General features: G+C 36.5%; 1 protein-coding gene across 11 annotated transcripts in view; it reads right to left on the bottom strand.

The window, feature by feature from the left end:
* LOC123525216 (DNA-binding protein RFX2-like) overlaps window positions 1–16,727 on the bottom strand; it is a 65,277-nt gene extending 48,550 nt beyond the window's left edge. For 3 of the 11 annotated variants that reach the window (XM_053538071.1, XM_053538072.1, XM_053538070.1), the window contains exon 1: window positions 16,351–16,510. In XM_053538071.1, the coding sequence (XP_053394046.1) occupies window positions 16,351–16,363 (13 nt within the window). In that variant the 5' untranslated portion in view covers window positions 16,364–16,510. Of the gene's footprint in view, window positions 1–16,350; window positions 16,520–16,622 lie in introns of those variants that run through there. The other 8 variants (XM_053538067.1, XM_053538069.1, XM_053538068.1 and 5 more) reach the window with 6 other exon arrangements.
* Window positions 16,728–19,114: the final 2,387 nt, after the last annotated feature.

The raw sequence follows: 19,114 nt of genomic DNA, 5'->3' as shown, positions 1-19,114 counted from the left end.
AGTGACTGTTTTTGCCGAAAAAGAAAGTATTTTATTAAATGAAACCGTTGCATTAAATTTTCACATGAGGTTCTTTCACTGAAGACTAAGCATACTACCTTGTAACAGGCCTCGACGTTAACTTTTTTCAGCAGTTGCCAGCAGGTCCACCAACTGCTAAAATCTAGCAGACCTGCTCAGACTTTAGTGGACCTCCAATTCTATCACATAAATTGTGATGTTGTAGACATCATAACTTCATATGACTCAAAGAAACAGGACTTATTTCTAAAATAATTTAAAATGGAAGACAGTAGCAATCTGTTATCCCGAAAAATAATTATTTTGAAAAGTGTCCCAAAATATGGACACAGTAATCATCATCCTCCCGACCCGTGTTGAAAGTGAAAAAAAACCATCAACAATTATCGGTAATAATTCTGATGATAAACTAAGTAATTGGCCTTGTTTTCATCATCAATTAACACCCCCTCAAACAGCTAAAAGAAGTGTGTCGGTTATTGTGGCATCTAAAGTAGAGATCAAAGCCCGAGATTGTCATGGCATTACGTCATGTTTTCGCGCTATGTGACACATCACTGTCTGATCGTACTTTCTCGATTCCTTTAATTGTTGAGAAGAAATCAGTAAAAAAGTTTTTTCTTTAATTTTTTTAAAAGCGAATGTGCAATATCCCGAATAAACTGACATGTAAATGTGTCAAACCGTGAACGTTGATAGTGGATGTCCTACCTCTGTGACCTATTTGCCCTCAAGAAATTTACATTATTGTTTGAGAAGAATATCTGTGTCAAAAATACTTGTAAAAGAATCATTTAAAACTTACTAAAACCGCAACGACATCATACTGCTTTATTTCAAAACCACATTTCTATTTACGTTCATGAGGTCACGTAACCTATTCTGCCGCGCTAACAGAAATCTGTTTGCCAAAAATCGTTTTACTCCATATATTTAAATTGCTGCCGCTTTTTCATTATTTAAGATTTTTTAATTGTGTTTTTTGTACTTTCTGGTCAAAAGTCTGAATTTTATTACTATAGTATGTACCGTTTATTTACTTTAAGAAAGAAATAAATAATCAAGATTGCGCTGTTGGAAATTTTACAAAACATTATATGAAAATTTGATCGTTTTTAAAGAATTTTGCCTTCATTCCTGTCGATATCTTATCAAAATTGTTATAGAATTCAAACTGTATTAGTTCTCAAGCAGTGTTGAAAATTTGAAGCGATTATATTAAAAAATGAATGCACTACGCGTGTTTTTTGTGTCATAAGTAACCGCGATGTAAATTAGATATTACGATAGGGCGCACGTGCTAGTGGAATGGAAAATTACCAGCATGACGTTTTGATATTTTTAGAATTCGCGGGTAAATTCCAGTCAATCCAGGTAATTTTGCCTGATGTAATTTCTCAATTTGGTAAAGTTACCACGTAAAAACCCCTCGCCCGATCGGTGGAGTAGTCCATTCGTGTTATCCTGACTTTAACTCGCCAATGCTTATAACTGTAGAATGCAGTACTTAAGGCAAAATCAACGTTCGTTTTGTGAATTCGCCGATATGGGTACGATTGTTCCCCCTATTTTTCACTTTTAAGGGTTTTATTTTATTTGCAGACCGTGACTGAAAATTGGTTGACCGTCGGTCTACCCAACTTTTGATAGTTAGTGGACCTGCCGATATTTTGGTTGCGTCGGTCCAACGGTCCACCGCTAAGGTCGAGGCCTGTGTAAGTCAAATGTTTTAACTTGACATGTATGTGGGTGGAGGGGTTTTGACTGAAAATGTAAAAATAATATATAAAGACAGCAAACACAGCCCTGTTGTAATACAATCATTTCACACAGCCCTGTTGTAATACTATCATTTCTATCTAAAATAAAGCCCTGTTATAATACTATATTTTCAGGCTCTTCAGCAATACATTTGAAACAAGAGCTGTCGGAGGACAGCAACGCTCGACTATTCAACAGCTTTGTCAACTGAATGAATACAAAAGTGGAAAAAGGGGCAAAAGTTTGTAAAAATGCTAAAAAGGGTTATGGAACCTTCACAGTGCTTATCAGCTCATAAAGTGAACATGTGCATGAAGTTTCAATCCTTTCTCATAACTGGATACTGAAATACCATCTTACATACAAAAACTTAACCAAAAAGTGCAAATTCGAAAAAGGGGCATAATTTTGAAAAAAATGCAAAGTAGAGTTATTGGACCTATACAATGCATGTCAGATCATGACAGTGAACAAGTGTGTGAAGTTTCAATCGATTCCCATTAGTGGGTACTGAGATACCAGCTTACATACAAAACCTTAACCAGCGTTTTTTTTCACCAAAATATTCGGCGAAATTCGGCCCCATTCCCCCCTCAAAATAGTATATTTTTTTCCCCTTTCCGATGCCTAAAATTCCCCTCTGAAAATAAAAAAAAAATCCAGTCAATTAAATCATAATTCACTAGTTTATTTTATTTATTTTCATATAGAAAACAGTTCACCGCGGTATCTCGCGTTTTGTTTACATCGACACCGGTTGGATTAACTTCCCTTGATAAATCAGAATCATCGAAGCGCTTTATTATTCTGCACAACAACGCTGTTGAATGTTAGTCTGTAAATGATTTGCATTCTATTTGTTTGGCCGGGTAGTGTTGAGTTTTCCATCTTCTAGTCAGTCAGGGTTTGATTTTATGCTTTGGGAAGGGACTAGTCCAATGCATACATTGTTTTTTACAGTTTGTTTTTATTGTGACAGGTCAAATGTAACAGTGACTGCAAATGTCAGACTTTGACAGAAATAAAAAACAGCCACTCACCGATTTGTTTAAGAAGGGACCTAATGTCTGTTGTAAATTTTGGTAGTCTAATGGATGTCTTATCCTCCACATTTGAAAAATTTATTTGGTTATCTGGTATTGATATGCTACATTGTGTAATATGTCATGTCAGATGCTCTTATGGGCCCTGAATTTATCAATAAACTTGAAACTGTAGTTTATTTCAACACAAATGAAAATTCCCCTTTTCTTAGTTTTACGTCGAATTTTTCCCCCTCCAAAGGGCACCGACCCCCTTCCCCCAAAACTGAAAAAAATCACTGTTAACCAAGAATTTCTAAGTTGAAAAAGGGACATAATTTTGTGAACAAGAGCTGTCTCCGTAGGATGACACATGCCCCCGATGGCACTTTGAATGAATAGTTATGGCCGATGTTAAGAGTTTAAGACCTTTGACCTACGGAGATGGGTCTTGCGCGTGACACATCGTCTTACTGTGTCACACATTCATGCATAGTTATTTTAAAATCCATGCATGAATGACAAAGATATGGACCGGACATGCCCATCAATGCACTATCATGAAAAATGATCTTTAACGTCTAAGTGTGACCTTGACCTTTGAGCTACGGACCTGGGTCTTGCACACTGCATGTCGTCTTACTGTGGTACACATTCATGCCAAGTTATTTGAAAATCCATCCATCGATGACAAAGATATGGACCGGACACGCCCTTCAATGCACTATCCTTTAACGTCTAAGTGTGACCTTGACCTTTGAGCTACGGACCTGGGTCATGCGCACTGCACGTTGTCTTACTGTGGTACACATTCATGCCAAGTTATTTGAAAATCCATCCATCGATGACAAAGATATGGACCGGACACGCCCATCAATGCACTATCCTTCTTACGTCTAAGTGTGACCTTGACCTTTGAGCTACGGACCTGGGTCTTGCGCACTGCGCGACGTCTTACTGTGGTACACATTCATGCCAAGTTATTTGAAAATCCATCCATCAATGACAAAGATATGGACCGGACACGCCCATCAATGCACTATCCTTTAACGTCTAAGTGTGACCTTGACCTTTGAGCTACGGACCTGGGTCTTGCGCACTGCACGTCGTCTTACTGTGGTACACATTCATGCCAAGTTATTTGAAAATCCATCCATCGATGACAAAGATATGGACCGGACACGAAAATTGTGGACAGACCGACAGACGGTTCAAAAACTGTATGCCTCCCTTCGGGGGCATAAAAAGCAAAATAATTATGGAACCTGTGCAATGTAGGTCAGTTTATTGCAGTGAATAAGTGTAAGAAGTTTCAATCCATTCCCACAAGTGGTTACTGAGATACATAGAAAACCTTAATCAAGAATTTTTAAGTCAAAAAAAGGCCATAATTTTGTAAAAAAGCAGAGTAGAGTTATGGAACCTGTGCAGTGAAGATCTGTTTATCACAGTGAATAAGAGTGTGAAGTTTCAATCCATTCTCACAAGTGGTTATTGAGATACCAGTTTACATACAAATCCTTAACCAAGAATTTCTAAGTTGAAAAAGGGGCATAATTTTATAAAAAAGCAAAATAGAGTTATGGAACCTGTGCATTGTCGGTCAATTTATCACAGTGAATAAGTGTGTGAAGTTTCAATCCATTCCCTCATGTGGTTACCGAGATACCAGCTTACATACAAAACCTTAACCAAATTGGGACGCAGACAATGATGCATGGGTGAGTCCAATAGCTCTACTATACTTTGAATAGCCGAGCTAAAAACTAGGAGAAAACTACAAATGTAGGAAATCTAAGAATACTGAGACAAAAGCTAGGAGGTATAATCAGATAAAGTGTTACCTTGCTGCTTTTTTTCTATCCAATTACCATACTTATAAACTATACAGAAATTTTTGACTGGTGTGGGGGGGGGGGGGGGGGGGGGGGGGGTCACCAGTCTAGAACGAAGATGTCATCGCCAAGAAGCCTAGCGGGGTGCATTTGCCCATATTAGAGGTTTGGAATTTTGTTGAAATGCAGGTATGAAATGGTGGCCTCTGCTTCCATTTATTGGTGGCTGTATAGCCCTCATTTTAGGTGGTCAGGGGGTTCTACTCCTGGAAATACAGGCATGAAATGGTGGCCTCTGGTGCATTTTTAGGTCTAAATTTTGAGGTAGTTTTTATATGCTGTGATATTATATTTATTTTCTATGTTATTGTGTTTTATGCTATTGATCTTAAATGTCAATAAATAAATAGTAATGGACTGGTAACTCCCCTCCTGCTCTCCCCCTGGAAAATTTTGAAATACAGGTATGAAACGGTGGCCTCTGGTGCGTTTCTGGGTCTAAATTTTGAGAAAAAATTATTCCTTTGCCAAAACAGTAGGTTGCATCTTTGATGAGTATAGGTCACTTCTCAGCCAACTGGGGGCATGGGCCCCCTCGGCCCGGCCATGGATCAGGGCCTGGTGTTCAACTGACTGTAAATTTGCTTCTGCAGTTCCTGTTTGGCATCACTTAAGCATAGTCTAAATGTATCAGTGACACCAAACCACTACTGCCAGTAACACAGGCAAGTCAGCTGAACATCTCTACATTGTTTTCTGCAAGAAAATCTTCAAAACCAGGGATTTTTTTATCATTTAGAAACTGGGGCCCGGGGCCCATTCAGTTGGGAGAAATGGCGCGTAAAACCTGAAAATTGGAAAATACAAAAAAATAAGTTTTACCATCATACGACCTTTATTTCAGCATTGTTATTGCTAGATATCATATTACAAGTCTTTTGTTTTATATTTTTTGTCTTTTGAAAGTGTCTACTAAATTTTCTGGTATTTCTTCAGTGAGAAACTCGCAGACACTCAATGGTCAGTAAAATTTTGGGAAATTTAAACCTAAGAATTGGGAAAATAAGCAAAATTTTGCAATTGGGATGGGGCCCATATTCGGCCTCAAAATCAGCCTTAAAAAATCCCTGAAAACACAAAATTGAAACTTTCAGACATAATGCTGCAAATGAACAAGAGGGCCATGATGGCCCTATACATCGCTCACCAGAGTTGATCTGGCCTACTGACCTAGTTTTTGACCCCACATGACCAAGAGTTGAACCTGACCTAAAGATCATCAAGACAAACATTTTGACTAAATTTCATAAAGATTCATTTACAACTGTGGCCTCTAGAATGTTCAAAAGCTTTTCCTTTGATTTGACCGGTGACCTAGTTTTTTGACCCCACATGACCCAGATTCGAACTTGATCTATAGATTATCAAAACAAACATTCTGAATAATTCTCATAAGTTTCAAACTTAAATTGTGGTCTCTAGAGTGCTGAAAAGATTTTCCTTTGATCTGGCCTAGTGACCTAGTTTTTGACCCCACATGACCCAGATTCAAACTTGACCTAGAAATGATTAAGACAAACATTCTGTCCTAGTTTCATAAAGACTGAGTCACAAATGTGGCCCCTAAAGTGTTCACAAGCTTTTCCTTTGATTTGACCAGGTGACCTAGTTTTTGAACCCACATCTTGACCTAGAGATCATCAATACTAACATTCTGATCAAGCTTCATGAAGATTGGTTCACAAATGGGTCCTTTTCCAAAATACAGGAGTCCTGTCCCAACACGTCGATACAATTGAGTTTATTTTCTTATATAGTAATACTATGTAATAAATAGCTAATAAAACAATAAAACCAAGAACATGTTACAGCATAATAACGATGTCTGTTTCAGGTCATATAATCTCATATTGTAAATTAATATTTATCAAAATTCATGAATTTGATGAGGTTTTTCTTCAATATTTTTATTTTTTAACAGAAGTGCTAAAACACTGTAAAAATGTATCCAAAACATACTATCCGGATACTGCCTGGTACACTTTCGGAATGTCGTCTGAATGTTGTTTTTGTTCACTTAACTTGGTCCACTAAGGCAAACCTGAGACAGTTAGTCAAATAATGATACCACTTTTCATTAAAAATGGCATTAGAAGTCAGTTTTTTTCAGTAAATTTTGGAAAAATTGCATAATAATGTCATCGGGTGTAATTAGAATCGTGAACGGACATTTTAAACTTATTTTTGCTTTCCAAATTCATTAAAATGTGTGGATTTTCTTGTTGAAATTAAGGTTTAATCACTAAACAATGGTCTAATTTAAAGTTTGCATGAAGAATTCTTGCAGGGCACATTTCACATGCTCGGTAATCAGCTGGTCGCTTTAATACAGATAATTTAATAATTGGCGCCTTTTTGACAGTACACAATCAATAGGCTTTATTAATTAATCTTAACACTTCATTGATTCTCATTACCTATGTGCACTCGCCTTGACATAACTTGCTGATCATAAAGAAAAATTGGCCAGCATGTCCAAAGGATAAAGGGTAGGATTTAGCAGAAGATCAAAGGCAGGAGGGCATGACCGCAAGTGTTTATTTTGAATACACGTGTTTATCGTGGACATAGTTTTACTGTAGGAAATGAATGGTAAGAGGAAGGATTATCAAAGGAAAATGCCTCTGGGTCCTGAGTGACGCACAGGCAATTATCATGCCGGGTCCTTTGAGCGTCTTTTGAAAATCTCCCGGGTCCGGTTCCGGGTCTTGGGTCAAATGGAACCCCTGCCAAGTTTCATAAAGATTGGGTCACAAATGTGGTCTCAAGAGTGTTCACAAGCTTTTCCTTTGATCTGACCTACTGACGCTAGTTTTTGAGCCCACATGACCCAGTTTCAAACTTGGCCTAGAGATCATCGAGACTAACATTCTGACCAAGTTTCATAAAGATTGGGTCACAAATTGGGTCACAAATGTGGCCTCTAGAGTGTTCACAAGGTAAATGTTGCCGGACGCCGGACAATGACCGGTCACAATAGCTCACCTTGTATGAAACAGCAACTAATATGGATGTGGTAATTTAAAAGATTAAAAGTAGAAAATGTACTATAAGGATAGAAGCATGGACAGGTGAAATAAATTACATTTATCTTTTTGGCACTATAGCAACCACAATTTCCGATTAGCAAAATAAAGTAACAAGAGGGTCAAGATGACCCTGAATAGCTCACCCGAGTAATATGAGCCACATGTTTAAAATGGCAAACTGATGCTAAAATATTACAAAGTAGGTCAGTAAGTCACATTCATGGTCAATGAAAGTCAGTTTTAAAATCGGTGTGCAAAACTGTACATGTCATCCAAATCTCAAGGCTGTATCTTAAAAAACAAGAAAGTAGGTCAGTAGGTCAAGGTCACAGTCAAGTGACCCCTAATCCCTAGGGTCATCAGGTAATTATAATTAAACCGTCTAGGAAATATGATCTGATAATTTTTGAAGTATTTATTCTTATAATATAACTCATATAACAAGTGACCCCCAGGACGGGGTCTCTCTTCATCCCAGGGGCACAATTTGAAAAATCTTGTCTAGAGATCCACTAGGCAATGCTACATACCAGTATCAAAGGCCTAGGCCTTGAGCTTTCAGACAAGAAGAATTTTTTTTCCTATATAAGTCTATGTTAAATTTGGGACCCCCAGGGCAGGGCCTCTTTTCACCCCAGAGGCATAATTTGAAAAAATTTGGTAGAGGAACACTAGGCAATGCAACATACCAAATATCAAAGGCCTATGCCTTGCAGTTTCAGGCAAGAAGAGTTTTAAAGTTTTTTCCTATATATTGTCTATGTAAAACTTGGGACCCCTGTGGCAGGGCCTATTTTCACCCCAGGGGCATAATTTGGACAATTTTGGTAGAGGACTACAAGGCAATGCAACATACCAAATATCAAAAGCCTAGGTCTTGCAGTTTCAGACAAGGAGATTTTTAAAGTTTTTTCCTATATAAGTCTATGTAAAACTTGAGACCCCCCACCCCCCGAGGCAGGGCCTCTTTTCACCCCAGGGTTATAATTTGAACAATCTTGGTAGAGGACCACAAGGCAATGCTACATACCACATATCAAAGGCCTAGGTCTTGTGGTTTTAGACAAGAAGATTTTTAAAGTTATTTCCTATACAAGTCTTTGTAAAACTTCAGACTCCCCAGGGCAGGGCCTCTTTTCACTCCAGGGGCACAATTTGAACAAACTTCATAGAGGACCATTAGATGATGTCACAAGCCAAATATCAAGGCTCTATGCCTTGCAGTTTTGGACAAGAAGATTTTTACAGTTTTTCCTTTCGGTTGCCATGGCAACCAGAGTTCTGCATGGAATTCAATTCTTTGAACAATTTTGAAAGAGGGCCACCAAAGGATCATTCCTGTGAAGTTTGGATGTAGTTCTGCCCAGTGGTTTTCAAGAAGAAGACATTGAGCGGTCACAAAAGCTTACCATGGGCCTTTGGCTCAGGTGTATGGTGTTCCGTTTGGACAATCGTGACTTTTTATTTAATAATCATGACTTTTTATTTAATACTGAACTGCGATGCACGATGGTGAAAACGCGATGGCACGATGATGAAATCGCAATGATGCGATGGTGAAATGTCGATGTAATATCGCATTTTCATCAGTGTACCATCGCGTTTTCACTATCGCGTTATCATCAACATACCATCGCGTTATCATCATCGCATCATCGTGGTTTCACCATCGTACCATCGCATTTTCACCATCGTACCATCGCGTTTTCACCATCGTACCATCGCCTTCCGGTTAGAAATGCGTAGTCCCGTACACTTGTATTTTTGTCAACAATAGATGAATGTATCTCGATGTATTTTGTGAGACGAAATTTACCATTTAAATTCTGCTGTTTTGCAAAATGTTTTACAAAATGTTCAGTGCTCAGTTCATTACAAGAGCACCGTCTTGCGGGTGCTGACGCTCATCTGATTTTTTTTGTATAATAGAAATATTGTCCTACCCATGATTTTCTAAGTCTAAAAAGGGCCATCACTCTTGCAAAAAGCAGGATAGAGTTATGTTTCTTGATGTACAGTGTCCACTTATGATGGTGAAAAACTGTTGCAAGTTTTAAAGCAATAGCTTTGATAGTTTATGAGAAAAGTAGACTTAAACATAATATTCAACCAAGAAAATGATTTTTCTAAGTCCAAAAGGGGCAATAATTATTGCAAAAAGCAGGATAGAGTTATGTTTCTTGATGTACAGGGTCAGCTTATGATGGTGAACAAGAGTTGCAAGTTTTAAAGCAATAGCTTTGATAGTTTAAGAGAAAAAGTTGACCTAAACATAAAACTTAACCAAGAAATCTGATATTTTCTAAGTCCAAAAGGGGCCATAAATCTTGCAAAAAGCAGGATGGAGTTATGTTTCTTGCTGTACAGGGTCAGCTTATGATGGTGAACAAGTGTTGCAAGTTTTAAAGGAATAGCTTTGATAGTTTAGGATAAAAGCTGACCTAAACATAAAACTTAACCAAGAAAACTGATTTTCTAAGTCCAAAAGGGGCCATAAATCTTGCAAAAAGCAAGATGGAGTTATGTTTCTTGATGTACAGGGTCTGCTTATGATGGTGAACAAGTATTCCAAGTTTCAAAGCAAAAGCTTTGATAGTTTAGGAGAAAAGTTGACCTAAACATAAAACTTAACCAAGAAATCTGATATTTTCTAAGTACAAAAGGGGCCATAAATCTTGCAAAAAGCAAGATGGAGTTATGTTTCTTGCTATACAGGGTCAGCTTATGATGGTGAACAAGTATTCCAAGTTTCAAAGCAATAGCTTTGATAGTTTAGGAGAAAAGCTGACCTAAACATAAAACTTAACCAGGCAACGCCGACGCAGACGCCAACGCCGACAACCGCTCAAGTGATGACAATAACTCATCATTTTTTTTCAAAAAATCAGATGAGCTAAAAACTAAAATCTTCTTGTTAGGATGTAGGAGGTACATAGTGCAATGTGAAAATGAGATTGTATCAAGCCTGTATTTTACTGACACATATACTGTACCACTGCGCATGACCACCAGAAGGCGACGGTACGGTGGTGAAAATGAGATGGTGATAACGCGATGGTACGATGATGAAATGCGATGACACGATGATGAAAACGTGATGGTACGATGACGCGATGGTACGATGATGAAAACACGGTATTACATCGACGTTTCACCATCGTACCATCGCGATTTCATCATTGTGCCATCACGTTTTTGTCATCGTACCATCGTGCATCGCGATTTAGTATTTAAAAAAAGTCACGATTGTCCAAACGGAACATCGTACAGGTGAGCTAAAAAATAAAATGGCATGCAATTTTTCAGCAGTGCCCTCTACCAGGTTTAATGACAAAAGTCTATGGTACTTTCAAAGCTGCAACGATAAGCTAGTCTCAAGATACAATACGTATCAGGATACAGATGCAACGATAAGGTATATATATCGCGATACAAGTTGAGTACCGTAAGTAAGCATTCAATTGACAAAATAAAACAAGAGGGTCACTGACCCTAAAGTGCTCACCTGTGTACAAGGCTTCAAGTGTGTTTGTATAAGTACAGTGTTATGTTTCTTCTATGTTAGCCTGTATTATATACATGTCAAACGCACTTTTGAACCTAGGGCAATAATTTGAACAATTATGGTAGACATTACAAATCTGATAACACACACCAAATATCAAGGCTATAATTGATTCAGAGAAGAAAAGTTACCACGTCCCCTGGCAGCCATGATTTCTGACGAATCAGAAAAATTTGAACAATCTTGGTAGAGGGTCACACAAGAACCATTTGTGTAAAATTACTTTAAAATCGGGCTTGCAGTTTCAAACAAGAGGATTTTTAAAGTTTCCACTTTATACATATAGGGAAAAGTGACCATGCCCTCTGGGGGCCATGTTTTTTGACGAATAAAAATAATTTGAACAAACTTGGTAGAGGGTCACACAAGGACCATTTGTGTAAAATTATTCTAAAATCGGACATGCAGTTTTATACAAGAACATTTTTAAAGTTTCCACTATATACATATAGGGAAAAGTGACCACGCCTCTGGCGGCCATGCTTTTAGACAAATCAAAATAATTTGAACAACATTGGTAGAGCAGGCACGTGTCCAGGTTGGGGGCCAGGGGGCCCGGGCCCCCCCCAGCTGGCTGGCTAGTTACGATTTTTATTACTATGGGCCCCTCAATTAACAAATTTATACACCAGCACAACTGGCTTGATTTGACTGCAATACACAGGCTAAAGAGCCATAAAACGGTGTCCAGTAGTGGAAATTAGCCCCAGGCATGTCACAGGTAAAAGTTTATCTGTGCATGCTTCATTGATCGCTTGATTGGTACTTGATTGGGTAGTGGAGAAACTATTATGTTTTTTACTCTTTGGAAGTGTTATAAAATGATCATTACATTGTTGGTTTTGTTAAGTAAATCATAAAATGAATCTGAAAATTGAAACATTATGATGGTTGTATTTTGTTTTACATTAAGGCACATTCCCCAAATTTATTAAATTGATAGATATTTATCCTCTCTTTTTATTTTACAACAATTATGAATTTGAAACTACTGTATCAATTTTACTCTTTTGGGTCCAATAACCTTACTTAAAAACTCTCATAGTTTTAAAAGTAGTTTCTCAGTAAATCTTACAAAACGCATCTAAAACTCGTTATTTATGAGGGGTTTTATACATAAAAATATCATCTAATATGTGCTGTGATGTTATAGTTTGTACAGTCAAAGAAGTATAAAATACACATCTATTTATTTTTATAGATCTTTGGTACAATTAAGAGTTCATTGTCATTTGAAATCTGTGATGTAAATAGTAATTGTCATAATACTTGATTTGTTTTGTTGGAAATCTAAAAACATTTGGCCATTTTGCAAATAGGATACCCTTAATAATTAGACTAGCCACTAGACTGATAATAACGATATTTCTATGATTTTTTTCTTTTTTATGCTTATAGAGACAAAAGCCAGTCTATTCTAGAGATTTTCTAAGAGGACTGATGTTAAAATTGTAATATTGGACATAGTATATAGACTGGCTCAGTTCACTACATGAAATCATAAAAATGTGGAAAAAAATCATCAGTCTAGGAGCTAGTCTACTTAATAATCATCTTAAAACTTCAACATTTTTTTTCAACTGGGTATCATACAGAAAAATAAGTCCATACACTGTGACTGTACAATCATACATACATTGAAAAGGCTTGATGAAATTATTAAAAAGTAGACTTTTCCTTAAATATATAATACATTCATGCATCCTTAAAGGTGTTTCAGGTAGCAGGAAAATGCATCTATTCATGTGCCATATTAAAAAAAATTCACAATCGGGAGGGGATACCCCTCCCAAACCCACCCCAGGTTGGGCCCCCCCAGCAAACAAATCCTGCACACGGGCCTGTAGAGGGTGACATAAGGACCATTTGTGTGAAATTATTTCAAAACCGGACCATCAGTTTAGGAGGAGATGTTGTTTAAAGATTTTTCTATTTTTAGCTCTGGCGGCCCCTATGTGCAACCAAGCGGAACTGTTTGAAAAATTTTGGTAGAGGACCATCCAAGAAACAACCATGCCAAGTTTCATCAAAATCCATTCAGTGGTTATGGAGAAGATGTCTTTTAAACACAATTGTTGACAACGGACGCACAACTGATGCCGGACACAGCGTGATCACAATAGCTCACCATGAGCATTGCTCAGGTGAGCTAAAAAGTCAATGTTCCTACACTTGGACAGTACTTGAAATTTTGCTTTAAAGTTAAAGAAACTGTTATAAATGATACATATATTTAATTACTATCTTTAACACTGATTGTATGAAAGTTTTCATTAAATGTTTCTACTTTTCACTGTATCGTGTTTGGTGAAACAGGCCTATGAATCAGTATGATACAATACGCATATCGTCAGACTAATGTATTGTGATACAGTGAATTACGTATGATATATCGTTACACCCTTAATGTATGTATACATACTCTGACATCTTCATCTACATGATACTCAGAGTAAAAAAATCCTCACAGAAGAGTATATAATTGTATCTAGAATCATCAATGATTATATTGTGGAGGTGAAAGTCTTGTGACAATTGCGAAAAGTGAGAAAGATCTGGCAAAGTGCAGTCAAAAGAATCTAAGTACATTTCTTCATTTTAAGCATTTCTGGCATAAGAACCATTTTTTCAATATTGGAACTTTAGGAAAGACCTGCATATTCTCTGGATTTTATCCATTCTAAATGTAGTTCTGTTTCAGTGCCAATATTACATTTGCTATTAAGTTAACAAATCTCAGTGTTCAGGAAAGACCCTGAAAATTCACAGGACAGTCGGTCTGGTAAACATGATTTTTTTACAGGACCAGATAATATTTTACCAGACCAAATTCTTTTTAATAAATCTGATATCTGATCTTTAAAACTGGTATTTATACATAGTCTATATAGACAGTATTACACAAATTACATCCCTTAAGTTTATTTCCACATATTAATTAATTTAATACAGATTTCAGACATTAATTTTCATATTCATTTTCTATGTCATCGCTGTCTTTTCCCCCACTTTGTTCATTTATGTACTCTTTACTGTTTGCAAAACGCCCAAAACACGGAGTCACGTTGATTAATGTTGACTTCGAAAGAAAAAGATAACCTCGGAATTTCTGAGAATTCCTGTTTGGTTCCTGTGCTATCGGTAGAAAAATTGAATGCGTACATAATTCGAGTACTATCCACGATTAGTCAGAACAATGCATCCAATTATACGCGCATTCTTAGAATTGTCATGACGTCGTAAGGGGTTTCCACCGTTTCTATTTTAAGGACCAATCAAATACGCACTTACTGAAATATAGTTTGACAACAATTTCTCAGGATTCCATGTTACAATAATACTTTAGTGAAATCTTGGAGGACTTTCTTCTTATTCTATCATATTGACCTGCAATTTTTATCGGACACTCGGTCTTGTGAACTTGATATATCGCGACGGACCGAATCAAACTTTACCGGACGGCTTTCGCGACCTCTGAAATCTATTTCGATCATAATTTCTGATAAAATGAATTCTTCAGTATTTTTACTGATCTTGTTTCTGTTTATCCTCGTTATATATAGTCTGTTAAAAAGCGCTTGCTGCTTATGTTGTACACTTTTTCTGTCTTACCGACTTAAAATAAAATTTATCTTATCTTCTGAACAATTAACTGCAGGAAATGTTGGGATCAAGTTCAGAGTAACTATAGTCACCTAAACTGCCAGAACAATTTTTTCAATGTGTTTTTTTCTAAATCTCATAAAATGTTCCTGTATCCTTTTCTCCATATACTGGCCCCAAAACTTTCAACAGTCTTCGTTTTTTTGTATCCTGGTTACATAGGGATACAATCATTTTGTGCAGATTTTTTGTTTTATCATTATAACATTATATTATTATTTTATCATATTATTTTCTTTATTAAGTAACACATATCCAATCACCTAAGAACTTAAAAATTCAAAACACAATTTTTGGATGGAGATGGGATAGGTAGGCTTTGCTTGTTTGTTTTTTTTACTGGATGGAAAAATTTATAACACTTTTCCTGTCCTCCATTCTACATTTATGAACTATAGGAGAGATCGTGTTTGTATACAAATTCTATTTTTAGAACTGATAAGACAGTGATCGGGTGGGCAGAAGCCGACCGTCCATGTTTTTTGCAAACAGTGATGTTTTCTAACGGTCTAAACTTTCTTAAAACACAAATTACATAAATAATTTTTTGATCAATGGAAAGGTTATAAAACAAGCAATTTATTGATTACTTTTAATTGTTATTTCGAAATAAAATGGATTAATTATGAACGCTTAACTTACACTGTATTTCTAAAGGTTGTGAAAATCACTACGCCGCTTTTAAAATTATATGTCATTTAAAACGGTTATTCATTGAAAAAAGATATTTGAATACAAAAATATGAAGATTGTTAGTATTTCAAATCTTTTTGAATTTTGAAAATCCATAAATGAGCAAAAAAGTTATTAAAAATTAAAAATTCTGATTCAATACGCAAACGGTGTTAAAATCATTTGTTTTGCCAACCACCAGATAAACAGATGTTAACGCGTGACGTCACGGCGATCTCTCCTATTCCACACAGTGCAACTTGAAAATTAAATTGTAGGCTATTTCTTTCACCCCTATCAATACTTCTTTTTAATTATTGCAACCAGCTGGTTAAATATTGAAAATTAATGCATAAAATCTCCGTGACAATAATTTTTAAGGGAAAATAATGAAAAAAATATTAAGAAATGTACATGTTATTTCATGCTCTCACAAAATGCTAAAAATAGAACAACAAATTTAAACTTGATTTTCTCTTAAAATGCCAAGTTTTCTACTAAAATCACCCTTAAAATGATAAGAGAAACATATTTAACATTCAAAATGCTGCCCATCAACATTATCTAGCTCATCTTCAACATCTCTTAGCAACCCGACTTTCCCCGTGGTAGCGTCTACGCATCCATGGTATTTGGACGCTTTGATCAACCATTTTGAATGCCCCAATTTCAACAGAAAATCCTTCACATCAATTGAAAAATCTAACGACAAAATCACTAACACATTGTATCCATGATGCGGCTAGCCACAGCTTCTTTTTTACTCCATCATAAAGAATTTCAAAACTACCGCCAAATTTGTTAATTTTACTAAAAATTTGGGAATGCAAGCAAAGACCTCGCCATTTTTCTGTCAACAAACATGACGGATTATGGCTGAGTAAAAAGACCAAGATTTTGAGGAAAATACTGAAAATTACGCATAGAAACATCATTAACAGTGAAGCTGCTGACAAGATACGTGATACAACATATAAAATGAAAGAAAAATCACCTTTAACGTTGGTGGGTAACAGTCGTCACAGCTACCGTGTCTATGGCGTTTATTCCTACGGCAACAGTTGCCAGACTCTCGCGTCACTAAATTTTGTATTCATACGCTTTACGAAACCGGAACTCGAGTATATTTGCTATTTGCCATTGATATTATATGTAAAAACATTAAAACTTTCACCAATTTTAACTCCGATTTGATGATGAGTTGGTAATTTAACTTAAAAACAAAGCAGTTCTGCATTTCAGTATAAAAATGTTTGCACTACTTTTTATTGTATCACATGCCAAAACGTGATGCGCCACGAACTAGTTGAAAGACAAAATGGCGTCCAGGATTCATGTAGCGTCTTGACAACTACGGCATTTAATTGATGTTGTGGAAATAAATGATGTTTCGTATATTTAGTGGACTTGTTTTTTATTTAAATGCAGATGGCTTAATATGTATTGCTTTATTTTTTGTTAAATCTGGCTTAATTGAGAGTTTTCATATTCAGTTTATAACCTTGAGGTCACGTGGGCACTTCCACGGAGGGATCACATGACCAAACAAGTGCGTGCAAGGCATCCAGTGGGGATGGTTACATAGCTTTCGGGGCTAGAAAAGGGTACTCAGAAGTTTGTTGGTATTTTTTATTATGGTTAAATTATAGGGCGTTTTGAAATGTAAACAAACAAGAGTTAAGTCCATATAAAATGTTTTCCTATGCAAAAACAATTAACTCGTTCGCCGAGCGATAATGCGCTCCGTTTTAACTAAATTTCGTCCTGTCAGACTAGTACTTTTTTCTATTTTCAAAACTGTATTTAATTTCGTATCTCAAGTTATTTAATACTAGTGTTCCAACATTTTCACTAACTGAAACATGCAATCAGGGGCGTGCCTGAAGGACTTTAAAGTGTGCGCACGGAATTGGGGGTAGGTGTGGGAGGGATATCCTCACGCGGGTTGGGGTTTGGGGATCTCCCCCAACCCCCTTCCCTCCAAAAAAAGAAAAGTAAAAGTCTAAATGGAATTATAATGAAATTATTTGACGTATATCTAGCTCACATTACAGGCCCGGTTCCAGAAATATTTAATTGAAGGGCACCAGTTTAGAACGAAGGTGTCGGGCACCGGCGAGACGCATAGCGCAAGATTAGCCCAATTCTCACGGGCCTTAACCTAAATTTGATCTGTTTTTAAAGTCCGTGTGGTTGTAGACTATATATAGGTGTATTATGAAATGTCAGTACAGCTTACGTCCTCTATACAATTTATGCACCCACTTTGAATAAAAAAAATGTAGTGTATTGGAGATGTTAGTCGATTTGACTTGTTTTGTAATAGGTAAACAAAGATTTGACAGGAAAAGCTTAGGCCTACACGTGATAAAAAGAATATTACATTTGTGTTTTTACATATTTGAATTTATTAAACTCGTTGAATAAAATTGATAAAAGGTTCGACAGAGCCTTGCAATTTATTATTTTATACCACTCGTTTAATAAGTTCAATATGAAAAGATCCTCGAGTAATATCCTCTATGTATTGTCTTGTACTGTCATTTCAAAAACTCACACGAGCTTGTAAGCCGGCTTTAAATAAATATTATCTTATCTGACTGTGATCTTATCTTTGTCTTGATGCACAAAAAATTATTATTCATCTACAAGTTCACCCGGTTGTCTGTCCACCATTCGGTCACAAAATGCCAGATTTTATTTTATGACAGATTCACTCTGTATTACGACAGTGGTGTCCCTTTCGTTATTCAAAATGTTTCTTTACGTAATTGTTATGATTAGTGTTTAATATCTTTCAGTCATAATCGAATGACTTATCATCACTGACTAAACATGTGCTCACAGAGACTTTAATAAAGTAAATGTATTGATACTTTAGTATCCTTCCGTTGAAGTCCTTGATAAATAAAAGGCAAAATGAAACCATAAGTACCCCATTTTGTATTACAAGTGTTTTGTCTGTCTGTTCGAGTGTCAGTCTCAAAATTTGGAGTTACGTTCGAGAAAATTTTGTTGCAACTGGTTTTTGGAATCGTCCGGAGTCCCCTTAATGCCGGTGCTGGGGTGCGTACGGGGTTTTGCACATTGCATTACCTTAATGTCTTGAACAGACTTGATCAAATAAAGTTTCCTGTTATTTTGCTTGGTTGTGTTAGAAAGAACGCCCTCGTTGATTAAAATTATTAATTGTCACAACAGCAGTCTGTAAGTGCGATGCCTTGCTCTCGATGTTGTTACTCGTATTTCTGGTCCTTCAATTCATTCACTGAATTCTGCTGGTGGTGGAGGTATTGCACATTGAGCAGACTCAATGAAACCGAGTGGGCAATAATTTGCTGGGTTCAAAGGATCTTACTTGAGACCGGTGGCATACATAGCTTTAGCATTGATATTAGTTCTTGTCCTATCGCATTATGGAGTCCTTTCTCGATTTCTATATTATAGTGTTCAAGTGAATTATAAAACCTAAAGAACCATTCATAT

The sequence above is a fragment of the Mercenaria mercenaria genome, chromosome 3 (assembly GCF_021730395.1).
Source record: "Mercenaria mercenaria strain notata chromosome 3, MADL_Memer_1, whole genome shotgun sequence".
In the NCBI taxonomy this organism is placed as follows: Eukaryota; Metazoa; Mollusca; class Bivalvia; order Venerida; family Veneridae; genus Mercenaria; species Mercenaria mercenaria.
This window is presented reverse-complemented; position numbering and strand designations above follow the sequence as displayed.